Below are 18499 nucleotides of genomic sequence, written 5' to 3'. Positions count from 1 at the left end.
ACTTCAGCTTCACAATCCTGGCGATACCACAGTGTTTTTTTGAAATTGTTTTTCCTCTCTTCCTAACTCCACCCTCTTAGGTAACGAGGACAGAGGATTTAAAGCAAGACGTTTGTAAAATGAAATGTCCTGCACACTTGCGACCGCATGTTGTTACTGAAACTTTATTTATTTAAATATTCATAATAATCCAAATAATTCAAGATGCACTGTTGAAGCATGTGACAATTACTGTATGTTTTTTTGAAACATAAATTAAAACTGTGCGTCAGGTGACGCGATCAAAAAGTCTTCTGCATAGGATGCGATGTGTTTCTTTACTCAAGTGATAGTGATACGCTTCCTCCATCCTCGATCCTCACCTCCTCACGGTGCATTTAGAGAATTGATACATCCTTCATGATGGCGGACTTTGATCGGTTTCCGGGTCACGGGTTCGAGGATGGAGGAGCAAGGAAACAAGGATGCACAATTTAGGAAATGAAAAGCACCATTTGTCTTTTTTCAAATATGTTTCTGCTTCAAATGAAAGTTTGCAATATTGTGATTCATCTCAGGACATGTTAGTTTGGTTCCAGGCTTGTGAGTCTTTATTCAGGAATTTTTGATGAATGTTGAAATACTAATGAGTAATTATTTCTGTTTAACGCACAAGGATCAATGACAAATAGGAGCGTCCGAGAGGAAAATGGAAAAATCTAGTTTGAATGCTTCTAGTTCATAGAAATGTTGTGTTTGTATTCACATTGAAATGGTTTTGAGAAACTGTTTTCAAAAGAACTTGAACCGGGTCAGAAATAAAAGTCATCTTAAGGAAAAAATGCCACTGAAATGCAAAAAGTGATAGCTGTTCTCTGTTTTATATGTAACATATGTTCTATTAAAGACCAGCATATTGTCCCAATAAAGTTAGAATAGAAGAATTTGACTTTCTTTTCCATCATAGAAACTCTCTCTGTTTTTCACAGCGATCGAGACACAGAGTACGAGTTCAGAGGAGATTGTCCCCAGCCCACCCTCGCCGCCCCCTCCACCTCGCATCTATAAGCCCTGTTTCGTGTGTCAGGACAGGTCTTCAGGGTACCACTACGGTGTCAGCGCCTGCGAAGGCTGCAAGGTGACACACACATACACAGCATGTGGTGGGGAATAACTAACTCAAACTCTATTATCAGAAACTGTTTTTCCAATAACTATTTATTTCTATTATTAAGTAGCGCTGTAGCATGACAAGCCCCTGTTATATACACGTTGTTTAGCTCACATAGTCTTACACCAGTGCACGCTAACACAATAATCAAACACACTCTAATAGATGTCCAATTCAGTTCAGCAAATTGGTTTGTTCAGAATTCATTTAATGGGTGATTCATTTGAATAGTCACTCCCATAAGTCCCTGCACAGCACTGTACATTGTCTTCTTTGTAGCAAAATACAAATTTAGCTAAATAGGATAATTAATCATTGTTTTGATTCTGGGTTTTTTATTATTTAAGTAATTGTATTTGTATAAATTAGATTTTCACATTAATTGAAATCATGATTGTTTATGTGCCAGATAAATATTGTTCTGAAAATTTGAGGTTGTCTTGAAAAGGCCTTGTGTAAAAGTCTAAAAGCCTTAGCATGTTTACGCACTTAGCTAGGCATTGCTAGCATGTTTTAACACTTAGCTAGGTGTTGCTAGCATGTTTCAACATTTAGCTAGGTGTTGTTAGCATATTGCTAGTAGGGCTGTGCCAATTCTATCAAATACCAATATTTTGTGATACTTTTCCTCACAATTTTGTATTGATAATATAGATCCCAGTATTAATATTTTGATTCAGCTACTTCTGTATTTATGTCACGTCCAACAGTTTAATAAAGAAGAAGCAGTTTGTCTAAATGAGTGCAATCTCAGAGCGGCGTTTCTTAGTGCAGTTATTAGGCCTGTTGTGATTGTGAATAACTGTCTGATTGTGGTTATTTGAGATAACTGTGTAATTAGAAGTTCACAATAATCAATCACATTTAATGGCCAATTAAGGCAATTGTAAGCAAAAGTATACTGTATGCTAAATGTCGTCAAAGGCGCGTTTGTGTGTCATTCAGCGGATTTCCGAGCGTCACAGAGCCACACCGCGGTGTCAACTAACATCTCCTGTCTGGAAGAGCTCGTGAAACACTTCTCAAGATTCTGGTGCATGCTGTCAGCAGAGGCTTGCGCCAAACTTCCGCGAAAATATAATCAAACAAATATAAACGCAAAGCACTGAAAAAGATTGTGTAATAGCAAATGTTTCTGGTCATTGTGAGTTCATCATACAGTGTCAATGACACGTAGTGACACAGAGGACGAGACGCACTATAACTGTATTTCTGTGGAGTGATAAAATGATGAAACGAAATATCAAATGTTTTGCTTTTTTTTAATAAGGGCTCATGGGTTTAATCACACAGCATTAAAATAATGTGTGACAATGAAGAAATTAGGACAGAAATATTTTACTTTTGTATGATATGATGTAAAATATATATACAGATGTACATATACATATACAAATATTTGCTGAGAAAGCCCCTCATATAACAACAGTTCAATATATAATGATGAAATAATTATACATAGTTATCTTTAAATATTAAATCTATATATATATAATACAAAATATTCAGATAATTAAAGTGCATTACATTCTTATGGCAGAAGAGTTAATCATTGATAAGACAATATAAAAATCGGCTTTAGAATACAATGTATTGTTTACTACCATATTATTGATCATAAGTCAATCATTGGCATACAGTTCACAGCAATCCATTTCACAAGTGAATTTGTCAATCAGTTGGAAATGTATTATGTGGGCTTGTTTAAGGTCCGTCAATGTACACCTGCATCAGTCATTTTTTTTTTTTAATTAATGCTTAAAAAGCTTTTACATCTAGAGCCGAGAGGTATATTAAAACAAACAACAAAAAGGAAAATAAATAAATAAACAGTTTAAAAAAAAATATCAAATTGTTTACATATTTCAATACACTTTACAGCTTTCTTGTTACTCAAATTAGAAATTGTTCTTAGGTATTGCTGAACCTCTGAATTAAAAATTAAAACTAATGGTTTATAACCACCATACTTACATTTATGAATACTAAACTTTGCCAACAAAAGCAGAAAATTAATCACATAATATTCCTTATGAAGAGACATGTCATAGCTAAAAAAAACGAATAAAACATTTTCAAAACAAAGTTGAAAGCTGGGAATGATATGATCTCTAACAATCTTGCAGAAATCAGACCAAAACAAGTCGAGTCGGGACATAAATGATAAATGAAAAAATGTCAGAATATATCGACATCACAATTAAATCTATCTACAAGAAAATAATTAGTGAGGTAGTACTTATAAATAAGTTTGAAGGAAATTGCTTTGATTTTAATTGTGATTAGATATTTATGGGGTAATTTCCAAATTTTGCACCATCTCAACCCAGCGTCAGACATGCTTGTGTAGTGTCTTGGGTGTGTTGCATTATAAACTTAAAATGTTTAGGTCACTATTTCAAGTTAAATATAGTTTAATACTAAATCTTTAAACACATCTTGAGATCCCTTAGTTCAGATTTGCGCTCCTTCAAGTGTTTTGAACACAAGAACGTAACACTAATGTTTGTGTTGTTCTGCCTACTGAAGTGTTTTCTTCACTTTATAAACTGTGTGTTGCTCATACAGCTGAAATTTCATTGGAGTAAACAGGTGGTACTACAAGCTTGCATTGCTCAGGAATCTTCCTTATTATGGTCTGTGGGCATGCGATTAATTGCGTTAATTTTATTAACGCATTATTTTTTGTAAAATTAATCGCACTGAATTAACATGTTAAATCGACAGCCCTAATAAATATATATATATACTGTATGTATATTTTTAAGCAATATCACACTCGCAAGTGTGCGATATGGTCCTATATCAGCACTGCTGTGATTCGGGAGCAGACTGAGATCCATAGGTAATCACAGCAGTGCTGATTTAGGACCATATAGCACGATTGCAAGTGTGATATTGCTTATATACCACAGTTCATGAACAAGTAAATTTGTTTTAAATTAGGAAAAATTGAGGACAGTCATAAAAAGCACATTTGTGCATGGAACTACTTTCTTAAGTGACGGATCAGAATCTGCCGTTGCTGGTTCAAAACAAATGATGCGTCCAAGCCTTCGTTAGTAATTAAAAAATGTCACTTCAGAAATAGTATCACGGCTTGTGCTGCTTCTAACAAGTTTTTGGTTTAACAAAGATCTGTGTGTGAGAGAGAGAGAGAGAGAGAGAGAGTGAGTGAGTGAGTGAGAGAGAGACGGAGCATGTGTGATCACTAGGGCTGGGATAAACAATTATTTTTTAAACGATTAATGTAGCGATTATTTTTTTGATGCATCGATTAATCTAACGATTCATTTTTTCAGTCCGATTCGATTTCGATTCGATTAATCGACTTGTGACAACACCGGTAATACCGGTTTCACCGGGGGTGGAGGTGTATAAAATGTAAAAAAAAAAAACATTTGCCGGGAGTTTGATTGACTGGCGATCTGATCAATCAATCATAATACACCATTTTTGTCCGACAAAGTAGTCAGGAGAGAGAAGATTAACGTCAGTGGATTTGAATTTGAATAATGGATTGTAGGCTACTGTACTGACATCATCCGCTGCAACCGGGTGGCGCCTCTTCGGATGCTGGTGCATTGCCGTGGTGCTAGAATGGAAGGCCATCTCCATTTTGCAAAGACGACATATCACGGAATTGTTTCCTTTTAAATTAAATAATTCTCATACTTTAGAGGAACGAGTGCATGCCGCCTTGCACTTCTGACAGTCTGAGGAGCCACTCGTGTTGCTACTAGTCACCGGCGCCGCCATCTTTGTTTTGGGTCTGACGAATCGACGCGCATATTTTGCGTCGACGTATTTTTTGCGTCGACGTCATCCCAGCCCTAGTGATCACCTGTTGCCACTCTGAAGGTCAGGTTTTTCAGTGGAACAAATACTTTCTTTAATAGAGTAGTAGTAATACAAGCGATCACAAATACCTATAGTATGTAAATTGCTGACACGGATTCACTTCACGTCACCTAACTGGCTCATATTACACACAAAAATGATCTTTTGCCGCCACCTGCTGACTAACATATGTAATGTAAAAAAAAAAAAAGACAAACCATCGCTCAACACTTCTGCACTGCTCTTACACTTTAGTTTAGGATGACGAATACAAGCAAGTGATACACACAGTGAAGCGTCCGAGTGCTGATGGTGTGAGACCACCAGTGCTCTTGGAACATGTCTCGTCCAATCAGATTCGAGGACCAGAACTAACTATTGCATGTGTATATAATTTGTTATAAAAAAAATATATATAGGCTAATATAAAACACAGGAGTTTCAGAACAACAGGGTGAATGTAAAACTAACCAAGTAAAGTTGACCAAAACGAGAGACATATTTTAAGTATTTAGAAATATTGTTATTTTTAAAACCTTATTTTTATGTCATTAATACGTTTTTAAAGCTTTAAAAGGAAATCATATATCCCTATTTCATTATTTGATTCATTTCTTTTAAGTTTAATATGAAATATGACATGAAAGCCCTAAAACAGACAATTAATTGTCATAATCAGTTATTTGTTTGACAGTTAATCGTCATCCAAATTATAGAATCGTGACAGCCCAAGCAGTAATAGATGCTTCTATGAGGCACAAGAGAGACTGAAACTGAGCCTGTTTCTCTCATTGACACGCTGAAACTCTCTCACACATTTCACACCAGGGGCCATGCAAAAACACTGATTTTCTGACTAAACACGATCTTCATATAATTATACCGATAGCAATTCTTAAAATCCCAAAAGTGATCTTTTATTCTATACACTTCACTTTTAATTAGAGTATATCACTGCATATATGACTTAAAATGTCTGCAATTAGCGACTGCCTGGCAATATTTCAGATTTCACTCAAGAGTTCAGCTCAAAGTTCAGCATCCTCGGACATTTGGACTTGCGTTAAAATCTCTGTTCTGTGTCCTGGGTTTTAGCACATGTTCTACATATTGTTGTAAATACTTGTAAATAGGCCTATTTAATAGAAATTAGGCATCTAAACAATAAACACACACACATGTGCAATTTTTTGACATCATATTTATTGATGAAATTTGTATATTTATAAAAGCTAAAATGTGACCAAAGTGATGAATAGCTACTGATAATAAGCATTAATTGAGAGAGAATTTCTTTCATTTGTAAGCAACTGAAATATACCAATATTTATTGGAATTAAATGGAGAGCATGTGAATTATAAGGAAATCGAACAATGATATTGGGATGCAACGCAGTATATCGTATCGTGACATATGTATCTGGCAATACCATCCCTAGTTGCTAGCATGTGTTTGCACTTTGCTAAATGTTGTTAGCATGTTTTAGCACATAGGTTGGTGTTACTAGCATGTGCTAGCATGTTATTAGCATGTATTTAGAATGTTTTAGCACTTAGCTAGGCATTGCTAATATGTTTAATGTCTTAGCTAGGTGTTGTTAGCATGTTTTAGCACTTAGCAAGGCATTGCTTAGCGTGTTGCTAGCATGTTGTTAGTTTGCTTTAATGTAGTTAATGTGAACCTGTAACTACTATTTTAACTTTACTACTCTAAATAATGAGTATCTTGTAGCTTGGCAAAGTACATTGTAAGTAACTTGTAGTGCAGCTCACTATTACTTTACCACATGAAAAGTTTCAAAGTTGCTTCTTTGAAACTGCACTCATAGAGATAACATTGTTAAACACCAAGTGTGCAACAAAAACACAAGCTAATATCCAGTAAAGCATTGAACATTGTTCTCTGTAGAGAAACGTTCAGCTCAATCATGTACAGAATCTCCAAAAGATTGTTTGTTGTGTCCCGAGGCAAGGAAAGTAGATTGTTGATGCTATATTACTCCCACACAAGACAAGCATTGTTAGCTGTGACGAGGACCGTGCACACACACACACACACACACACACACACACACACACACACTAACAAAGAAGTATCGAAGAGTACAGTGATATTAGCATGGTTTTTTGGAGCATACTTCACAATGCCATAGTCTTCCTTTAGCAGACTCAAGCCTTACAGTCCGTTGTTGGATTCCTCATCTCTTCACACTCTCGTGTTCTTCTTGCTGCTCTCAGTGTCTGGCAGATTGTTGACCTTTTCACAGAAATCAATCCATCTGAATGAGGCTGATGGATGTTGAACTGCAGAAAACACACTCAATGAACCTCCTTTTCTTGTCTTTTCTTTTCTTTACAAATGGTCAAACTGTCCTGATTGTGTGTTTGGTGTGTGTCTAGGGTTTCTTCAGGAGAAGTATTCAGAAGAACATGGTGTACACGTGCCACAGAGAGAAGAACTGCATCATCAACAAAGTGACCCGCAACCGCTGTCAGTATTGCCGCCTGCAGAAGTGTCTGGAAGTGGGAATGTCCAAAGAATGTGAGCCAAGCTTCAATAACACACACACACACAAACACACTCACACACACACACACTAACTACCATTAATGTAACTTGAGATACATTCACACTCTCAGTACCTTTTCAAAATGATACACAGCGCCACTTTCACACTTCACTTCCGGCGAATATTGTAACGCACAAAACATCTGTAATAAAACATGCATTGATTTTCAGCACGACACACGGGGTTCTCTGCCGCAGATGCATTAGACTCATCTCGCCGAGCAGGAGGAGAAATAGAGAGAGACTGTGAGAGAGGAGTAGAGAGCGAGCGAGCAAAGGGATGAAACATTGACATTTTCATCTTTTCATTGAATTTCATCTTTGTGATGGACGATCTGTCAGCCCTTTAATTTTCTCCTCTCAAATTATTCCTGTCAAGAACCCCTCTCTCTCTCTCTCTCTCTCTCTCTCTCTCTCTCACACACACACACACACACACTCACATATGTGGGCATTAGGGGTTTAAAAGTGCATCGATTCATCAATTTTACGATGAAGATTTATTGCATCGGTTACATCATTTAACTAGTTTGGCATTTCCTGAAGGAAATAGCAGTTCAAAATAAAAGTGTTAAAGGAACTTGACTGAAATATAAACATTCTGTCTGTCTTTTCTCACCATCATGTTGTTATATGATGCTATTTTTCTACACAAAAGTGTAAATGTTCTAATCAAATTTTTGCATCATTTTTAATCCTGGACATGAACATGAAGTACATGCCAGCTTCATGGAGGGGAAGATTATTAGTGGATATTGACTTAAATATGTGCCTGTACCTCAGCATTCAAATCATTTGGACTATTTTATCTAGATTATTGGTCTGTTGTATTTTCAGTACCCACATGCTATCGGACTGACACACGACCGCTTACAAATTCTCACGCGCTTATTTGAGCGAGTGCGCTGTTACTACTTTTACACTGAAATGCACAACTAATCAAATTAAAATCATGATATGTCCTAGTGTGATTATTAACATGCGAAACACTGCAATCTTTGTCTGGATGAGCTTCGTGATGTAAATGAATGTGTGAACAAGGCCGCTCCTACACAAGAAACTCCACTGAGAATCATTCCCGTTTATAAGATGACAGAGCAGAACTTCTATTACATATTATTAAATTACAGCATTTTCCCTTTAACGATCACACTAGGCCATGTAGCAAATTGTTTACCCATCAGAGTAAGAAGGGAAGCTTCCATCAAACCACATATCAAAATAAAAGCACGATTCTAAATAAAAGCTAGGTGAATGAAACTGAAGCAATTGCAACAGAAATATATTACAACTGTATAGTTAGATATAATATTCTTTGTAGTAATATTAATAATAATTACAAAAGAAAATAATGAATAAATATAATAATATTGAAAATTAAGCAAGAGTGCTTTTGTACTGAATAAAAGAATGATATATTAAAAAGTAATTGTTTTATTTTTTTCTTGATAAATGAATTAATTTGATCAGACACAATTTTGATGATGAACATAACTGAAACTTTAAATCATTGAATTCAAGAATTAACATTTTTTTTTTATTTTAAAATAAACTTCAGTTGGGCCCTGCTGAATACGTGATGCATACTTCATTGAGAACGTGAAGCAGTGTTTTAAATAATGAGGATGAAATGACGCAACTTTTCAAAGTTTGCTTGCTGACAGTAACTACACGCAACTACACGCTGTCAGCATGCTTAAACATTACAAAAAGTGCCATCTTTTAATTCATCACTTTGAAATCACCAAAACTAAAAATATGAAACTTCTGTGTGCATAATTTACATCAGTCAGACATCTGAATGCTCTCTAACAGCTGATTTAAGGCGCTTTTTTGGTGGATATGAGTCTGTTGGATTGAATTATATTTTGTAGTTTGTGTGTTTAAGCCCCAGTTTCACATGAATTGAAAGTTCACGTTCAATCCGTGACACCTGGCTAAGCACCACTCGGCCACCGTCTGTAACCATAGTAACAGCTCCAGTACCTACACAGGCACAACGTTTTCACATTTAGGCTTACAAAATCGTACGTACGATAACTCTTTTATATTGTTTGTTTATATATTATGTACTGTATGTTATTTTTGCTACATCTAAATTAAGCATTTCATGGTTTTAACCGTGGATTCTAAATCCTTGCAGTTCAATTTACAGTGACATTTTTAGTGCGGTTCATAGTGAAACAGTATAATCACAGCATACCTATTTGCAAGGTATGCAAATACCTGAAAGACATTAAAAATGCCATTTCAGCATAATTTCCAGTACAGAATTCTATTAAACATGATACAGAATCTGAGATGTGATGGAAATTAATTTTCATTTAGGTTACTCACATAACTCTGATAACATTCATTCAGTATCTCACCATGAGATGTAGCCAACTCCCGTATTGCAGATATGCTGTCCAAAGCAGGCCGTCAACCGACTTGTGTCCAATTTACTCCCACTTGATCAATTTGCAAAGAATGGATAGGGGGATGGGGGCTTCACTGTGTTATTGACCCCCTCCACTCAAGGCGACATTGGCGAATCACCTTCACCCCAATCGTCGGCCATTTTTTTTCCGTCTGCTTACTTGGGCAGCACGAGATGCTAGCCATTTGCCATCATACAGATCCCTCTTTGTACCCTGACCACAGGGACGGATTAACAACCGGGCCAATGGGGCCAGTGCCCAGGGGCCCTTGACTGCCTGGGGGTGCCCTGGGCTTTAAGTCTGTGTGATCTAGTTTGGTGATCCCCCCCTGTTTGAAAACCCTTTTGGTCATGAACAACAAACGGCTAGACATTGTTAGAAGACAAATTAAATAAACTAGTGAGAGTGTAAAAAATATGTTTTAATGAAACTTTACTTTCTTGAAGTCCAAAGAGATGAAAGTGGCAAAAGTTGAAGAAACACATACAGTTATAACAGAACCGCACGCTTGCAATGCCTTGCTATGGCCAAGCCGTTGTGTGTGTTTGTGTTATTGCACCGTGTATGTTTGTAGCATTATTGTCTGAATTTCAGTGGGTAAAAATCCCATTTCCAGAGACAGATGCATGAAATTATCCTAATCCTCAAGAAAGAGATCTATCTTCCGCTCTCTCTCGCTGCAGCTCCGCCAGTGGCTCTTGTACATGAGTAATGGTGCGGCCGGTCTAATAGATCTTTAATGACTTAATTAAATTGTGTTTTGCGGCTTATGATCACTGTGCCAATCTGTCATGGGGGCTAAAGCATGCACATGAAGATCAGCCACTTTTATCGGGGGTGCAGTGAAGGTCTGAGCGCACCTTCAGAGAAAATAATGCGGCGCCATTATAGTGTGTGTGTGTGTCATATAATGTGATTAGATTAGCTGTGGGTGTAATGAAACCTGTGGTGATCAATCAGCTTTATGAATGATTTCACCCTCATTCATCACAACACAAACACACACCCGCAGAGAGAGAGAGAGAGAGAGAGAGAGAGAGAGAGAGAGAGAAAGAGAGAGACCTCGTTTACATCCATCTCAGGTGGTCTGTTCACAATTGGACAGCGCTCAATAAACCAGTGTAAATGGTGTCCAAAACATTACGTGGTCTGATCATTGAAACCACTTATACTCATGTAACCTCATTGCATTTTTAATAATGTAAACACAATGTCAAATCAAGTCATTTATTTTCCAGAAATACTCCCAAGAAAAGCTGTATGCTCTTCAGCTTCACACCTGTCCTTCCTTCTGACATATAGAAGTGATCCACAATAAAAGTTATCAGTCCGTAAACTCATAATCAAACCTATACTGCTTCTGTAAATCAACATTTCACAATTCATAATCAACCCAACAATTGAACTAAGGAAAATCTTCAATGTCTGCAGCATAACATGACATGTGTTGTGTGTCTGTGTAGCGGTGAGGAACGACAGGAACAAGAAGAAGAAGGAGGAGAAGAAGCAGGAGTGCACAGAGAGCTACACGCTGAGTCCAGACACAGAGCAGATGATTGACAGAGTCAGAAAAGCTCATCAAGAGACCTTCCCTTCACTCTGTCAACTTGGCAAATACACCACCGTGAGTTTATCTCAGTTTATATCATTTATACAGAATATATCAGCAACTAGAGATTCACATCGATTGTGCTGGAGATATTTAAATATTAACCTCCTGAGAGTCGAGTGTGACTGCTGTGAGCATTTTCCATTTCAACTAGTAGCACCAAATAAACAAACAACAATAAATATAGAAATACAATTCTAGAGTAAATAGATTTCATAAACATGTATGTCCTCATATGTGAACAGCGGGACTAAGTTGTGAAATGTAGAAAATCCGATTATATTGATGAAATATTTGATTATGTGTCCAGTAGTGTTGATTATTCATGTTATTAAGATGTTCTAGACATTACAGCTGATTTTCTAGAAAGCTGAATGAATAATTCTGATTAATAGTAATGCATCATCCAATCACTGCCGACCATATTCAAATCAAATGATCCATTATAAATTGTGAATCTATGTACTGATTCTTATTATTGAGTGATCCAAACATCATCTGCAGTCTGAAACTGAACTTTTCATCCGATTTTACCAGTGAATGCACTTAACTGCATAGAGAGCTATAGGACGCTCCCTTGATCCCTATTTAGTGAATGACTCTGTCTGCACTGATCTCAGAACAGTTACAAATGCACCTTATTTTCATCCTAACGCCATATAAAGCCTCTGAAAGACACATTTTTCATCTTTTGTGAAAATGCACATGAAATATAGAAGAATGCATTTATGAATGTTAATGAATAGAACCGTATTGTACAGTGATCAAATATAAGAACATTTATATTCAAATGATCCACAGATTCATGTTTTTGAACTTTTGAGGGAATAATGTCTCATTTTGCACATATGTGGACTTGATGTTTATCAGTGAAAAATGAACACATTTATTAAAGCCACATATCAAACCAAACTAGAGACGTTACTCTTTACAACCAAACATGTTTCAATCCAAAAACTTCAAGAGGTTTCTTATCAGAGGCACTTTTGTTGGAGCACTTCACAGAAATCAACGTCATGTTGTTGTGTCACGTGACTCATGCGGCAGAAGTTTAACTCTTAAATGACAGTGTAGAGTCTTGTGAACAGTATTCAGCTGGTTTTCATTCAACTAAATTATGTGTTGTGTATAACAAAGCTAAAATACAATGACCACACATGTGGACGCGGAGTCGCACAAGATTAAAGCAATGTTGTTAGTAACAATCATTTTCAGATCAGAATTGATTCTGTTTACTTTCTTAAAACACATTTCTGTTCTTATTGTTAGTTATTTCAAAGAAAAAAGTTTGTCTTGACTCTTTATGTTTTCTCAGAAAAATTCTTCTGAAACAACTTTCCTTTTCAGCTGACATGACAAATCCCTTCTATTCTCTGATTCATTTGCATCACCTAAAAATCTTCACTGGAGTCTCTGTGTAACATTTATCAAATAATTGAACGTTTTAGTGATCAATAAATTCAGATTTTGGATTTTCCAGCTCAGCTACACGTGTAATTAATTAATATCCAGACGCACATTCATCAGTGTCCACTTACTGAGTTTTAACTTTGTAATGTCAATGAGAGGAGCCAATCAAAATAAAGGATTTTTACTTTTTACATCAGAAGAAGTGCCTTGGATTATTTTATTTTCAATCAGAGAAACCATCATTAACTTTGCTATTGGCGCAGAGAACATTCAAAATAAAATCCAGTGTAAAATAATCGTGGTGCTCATACTCATTTCTTATTTTTTTTACTAAATAAATACAAGAATATTTCATCATTTGCACCACTATAACAAAACATAGGATACTCTGTGTAAATATTGCTATTTATACAAAAAATGACATAACAACATGAAATATTGACAAAATAGTTTTTTGAATTACAAGTAATAACAAGTGAATGGCAAGTGCTGTGCTAATTTGACTCCGCAACCTATTGAAACTTGATTTGTGGGGTTGTCCTCTTTGTTTTGACGTCGTATCTGTTTTAATAAGCTGACACTGACGATCAATGCTTTAATTAGTCTGTTTGTCAATAATGGCTATCCCAGAACTCTCTGTGCTGATCTGGCCGCTGTGTTTGTAGAGGTCATTATTCATGCTGCTATTAAACATTTACAGTAGTGTTCTCGTGTAGCTGAACGCTGTCTGTCTCTGTGTATAGAGTAACAGTTCGGAGCACCGCGTGTCCCTGGATGTGGATTTGTGGGATAAGTTCAGCGAGCTCTCCACTAAGTGCATCATAAAGACGGTGGAGTTCGCCAAGCAGCTGCCGGGATTCACCACGCTCACCATCGCGGATCAGATCACGCTGCTCAAGGCCGCCTGCCTCGACATACTGGTGAGAACAACACTGAACCTGTCCACAGGACTTTTTTCAACATGGTAATTCAGTTGAATTCAGCACACAGTATATTCTCTTAAAAGAGGTATTGCTGCAAGACAATATACGGTTACAAAATATTCATTTAAATGATCAACACTATCAGCACTGATAATATAACAATTATATTATTAGAACAGGGCTAGTTGTCACAGTTTTTACTCCACTGAATACTTCTCAGGGTATGTTTATTTATAAGTCTCATAAGTCTTCTTTTGAACATTTTTGCCCAGGAAAAAAGAGACATTCTTTAAGCATTTGTGACAACTGGCCCCAATTGCAGAGCACTGAAGCTGCCATTAAGAGTAGGTTTCTACTCCACAACATCCACCAGAACAAAATCTTCACCTCTCTTTAAATCTGCGCCTGCATTAAACAGACTATTACAGACTCTTCAGCCTACTTTAAAAAGTGAAACGGTTACGAGACACAAAACGGTTAATGAAACAACAACAATGGAAAAGGTAATGTACAAAAATATCAAAACATTGTTTTAGCCGACAAATATTGTATTTAATAAATTAAAGAACATTTCAATTTTAGACCTTTAAAACACTTGTGACAAATATCAGTGAAAATCTGCCTTCATAATATATTTGAGCTTTGGCTTATGTATGCCAGTGTGGTGTGATTATGTTTGCTTGTTTACCCAAGAACTATAAATATTTATATTAGATATATTCTTATAGATATACTGTATTTTAGGATTTACAAAAATATATTCTAATTTCAGAGGGTTTTGAAATAGATGTTTGAGATCAACATACTACACTTCTGCTAGAGAAAACACACATTTGCTCAGTTGGACTTTTGACTTCAAATCTTATTGTTACTGAGACATACTTTGTGACAACTTCCCTGTGTGACAACTAGCCCTGGTCTCACATATAATCAATAATAATCGGGTCAGTTCTATATAATAATATTTATTACACGTTCTCTATAATACTCTATTTTGATAGGTCAGTGGCGCCATCTAGTGGTCAGATATTACTCTGTAAAGACCGCATATCCACGTATCAGACCGCTCATCTTGGTTTTGTGATTCATCATTGATACTTCTCGGATCACTGTGCGATCTCAATAATATCAACTCAAATTAATGTCTTATGTGCATTTATTTATTTGGCAAGTACTCTAGTAATAAGCTGGGTAATGGCAGTCAGACAGTCATTTATTCTAAAATAAACACCAACCGAACTCTGAGGTGGATTTCAGCTGTTCAGCGATTTATTTCTTCTCACATAATTACATCATTTCAACTCAAATCAATGTTTTATGTTCATGTATTTATTTATTGGTTAGTACTCCTCTGCTCCACTTTGGGATCCTGATCAACCTTTCAGGTTTTATTTCAGCTGACTATTCATTATCACTTATATAACATTGACAGATGTTGCGCTATAAAAAAATCCATATCCGTCACTCTGACAGATGTAAAATTTCAGTCATGTTCTATTTTTATCTGTCATAGTTCTCCCTGTCAAGAATTTTTACATTTTACCGGTTACTAGATATGCCGCGATTATGCGGTTTCACTATTACCCACGATTAAAAATATCACAGTTAATTTAACCACAAGAATTTATAATCCACGGTTTAAACCATGAAATGCTTTATTTAGACGTGGCAAAAATAATATACATAAAGTGTAAATATATTGTATCATGGCGGTCCCCAAAATAAATTTTAATTATAAACTAGATTAAAAAGTTTGAGTACAAACTTTAAGTTGGCTTGTGAAAGTTTGGACCAGAAAGTTTGAAGAAGTTTAAAGTAGTTTGAAGTTTATATTAGTTTAAATTAGTTTAAAGTAGCTTATAGTTTAAAGTAGTTTATAGTTTAAAGTAGTTTGAAGTTTAAATTAGTTTATAGTTTAAATTAGTTTAAAGTTTAAATTAGTTTGTAGTTTAAATTAGTTTAAAGTAGTTTGAAGTTTATATTAGTTTAAATTAGTTTAAAGTAGCTTATAGTTTAAAGCAGTTTATAGTTTAAAGTAGTTTGAAGTTTAAATTAGTTTAAATTAGTTTAAAGTAGTTTATAGTTTAAAGTAGTTTATAGTTTAAAGTAGTTTGAAGTTAAAAGAAGTTTGAATTTTATATTAGTTTAAATTAGTTTAAAGTAGTTTATAGTTTAAAGTAGTTTGAACTTTAAAGTAGTTTATAGTTTAAATTAGTTTAAAATTTAAATTAGTTTGTAGTTTAAAGTAGTTTCAAGTTTAACTTAGTTGCTAGATAGATAGATAGATAGATGGATAGATAGACATGTTTTTAGCATGTTTTGGCACTTTGCTAGGCGATGCTAGCATGTGTTAGCATGATGTTAGCGTGTTTTTAGCATGTTTTAGCACTCCGCTAGGCGATGCTAGCATGTGTTAGCATGATGCTAGCACATTTTTAGCATGTTTTAGCACTTCGCTAGGCAATGCTAGCATGTGTTAGCATGATGCTAGCACGTTTTTTGCATGTTTTAGCACTTCGCTAGGCAATGCTAGCATGTGTTAGCATGATGCTAGCAAGTTTTAACACTTCGCTAGACGATGCTAGCATATGTTAGCATAATGCTAGCACTTTTTAGCATGTTTTAGCACTTCGCTAGGCGATGCTAACATGTGTTAACATGATGCTAGCACGTTTTTAGCATTTTTTTAGCACTTCGCTAGGCGATGCTAGCACGTTTTTAGCATGTTTTAGCACTTCGCTAGGCGATGCTAGCATGTGTTAGCATGATGGTAGCACGTTTTAGCACTTCGCTAGGCGATGCTAGCATGTGTTAGCATGATGCTTGCACTTTTTTAGCATGTTTTAGCACTTCGCTAGACGATGCTAGCATATGTTATCATGAAGCTAGCACGTTTTTAGCATGTTTTAGGGTGTGGCTATGAAGATTTTAGGTCATTACTTTTTGGCTGCTTGATAAAATAAATCCTCTGAGGGAGAGAGAGAGGGAGAGATGCAGGGCTGACAGGCCCTTTTTGTCTGTGTGTGTAGGGTACACTACCAGTGTAGTCTGATTCCAAAACAAATGACTCTTATGAGCCGGTTCTTTTGAATCTACAGTGTGAAACATACAGTGTGACCAGTGTAGACTGATTCCCAAATTAATGACTCTTATGAGCCGGTTCTTTTGAATCTACAGTGTGAAACATACAGTGTGACCAGTGTAGACTGATTCCCAAATTAATGACTCTTATGAGCCAGTTCTTTTGAATCTACAGTGTGAAACATACAGTGTGACCAGTGTAGTCTGATTACAACATTAATGACTCTAATGAGCCGGTTCTTTTGAATCTACAGTGTGAAACATACAGTGTGACCAGTGTAGTCTGATTCCAAAATTAATGACTCTAATGAGCCAGTTCTTTTGAATCCACAGTGTGAAACATACAGTGTGACCAGTGTAGTCTGACTCCCAAACAAATTACTCTAATGAGCCGGTTCTTTTGAATCTACAGTGTGAAACATACAGTGTGAGCAGTATAGTCTGATTACAACATTAATGACTCTAATGAGACAGTTCTTTTGAATCTACAGTGTGAAACATACAGTGTGAGCAGTGTAGTCTGATTACAACATTAATGACTCTAATGAGCTGGTTCTTTTGAATCTACAGTGTGAAACATACAGTGTGACCAGTGTAGTCTGATTACAACATTAATGACTCTAATGAGCCAGTTCTTTTGAATCTACAGTGTGAAACATACAGCGTGACCAGTGTTATCTCATTACAACATTAATGACTCTAATGAGCCAGTTCTTTGGAATCTACAGTGTGAAACATACAGTGTGACCAGTGTAATCTGATTACAACATTAATGACTCTAATGAGCCGGTTCTTTTGAATCTACACTGTGAAACATACAGTGTGACCAGTGTAATCTGACTACAACATTAATGACTCTAATGAGCCGGTTCTTTTGAATCTACAGTGTGAAACATACAGTGTGACCAGTGTAGTCTGATTCCCAAATGAATGACTCTAATGATCCAGTTCTTTTGAATCTACAGTGTGAAACATACAGTGTGACCAGTGTAGTCTGATTCCCAAATTAATGACTCTAATGAGCCAGTTCTTTTGAATCTACAATGTGAAACATACAGTGTGACCAGTGTAGTCTGATTCCCAAATTAATGACTCTAATGATCCAGTTCTTTTGAATCTACAATGTGAAACATACAGTGTGACCAGTGTAGTCTGATTCCCAAATTAATGACTCTAATGAGCCAGTTCTTTTGAATCTACAATGTGAAACATACAGTGTGACCAGTTTAGTCTGATTCCCAAATGAATGACTCTAATGAGCCAGTTCTACAGTGTAGTGTTAAAAAGTTTAACTTAGTTGCTAGATAGATAGATAGATAGATAGATAGATAGATAGATAGATAGATAGATAGATAGATAGATAGATAGATAGATAGATAGATATTTACCCTTAGATATATAGAGAGATAGATATAGATAGATAGAGAGAGAGAGATAGATATTTACCCTCAGATAGATAGATAGATAGATAGATAGATAGATAGATAGATAGATAGA

The 18499-nt window shown here is 35.9% G+C and overlaps 1 protein-coding gene across 4 annotated transcripts in view; it reads left to right on the top strand.

Moving 5' to 3' along the window:
• Positions 1 to 18499, top strand: part of LOC127633544 (retinoic acid receptor alpha-A) — a 324627-nt gene that overhangs the window by 261560 nt on the left and 44568 nt on the right. For all 4 annotated transcript variants that reach the window (XM_052112718.1, XM_052112719.1, XM_052112720.1 and 1 more), the window contains 4 exons: positions 969 to 1117; positions 7391 to 7532; positions 11443 to 11603; positions 13742 to 13918. In XM_052112718.1, the coding sequence (XP_051968678.1) occupies positions 969 to 1117; positions 7391 to 7532; positions 11443 to 11603; positions 13742 to 13918 (629 nt within the window). The remainder of the gene's footprint in view (positions 1 to 968; positions 1118 to 7390; positions 7533 to 11442; positions 11604 to 13741; positions 13919 to 18499) is intronic.

Source organism: Xyrauchen texanus, chromosome 40 (assembly GCF_025860055.1).
Source record: "Xyrauchen texanus isolate HMW12.3.18 chromosome 40, RBS_HiC_50CHRs, whole genome shotgun sequence".
Classification (NCBI taxonomy): Eukaryota; Metazoa; Chordata; class Actinopteri; order Cypriniformes; family Catostomidae; genus Xyrauchen; species Xyrauchen texanus.
Note: the sequence above shows the minus strand (reverse complement) of the source record. Positions and strands in the feature narration are given on the sequence as shown.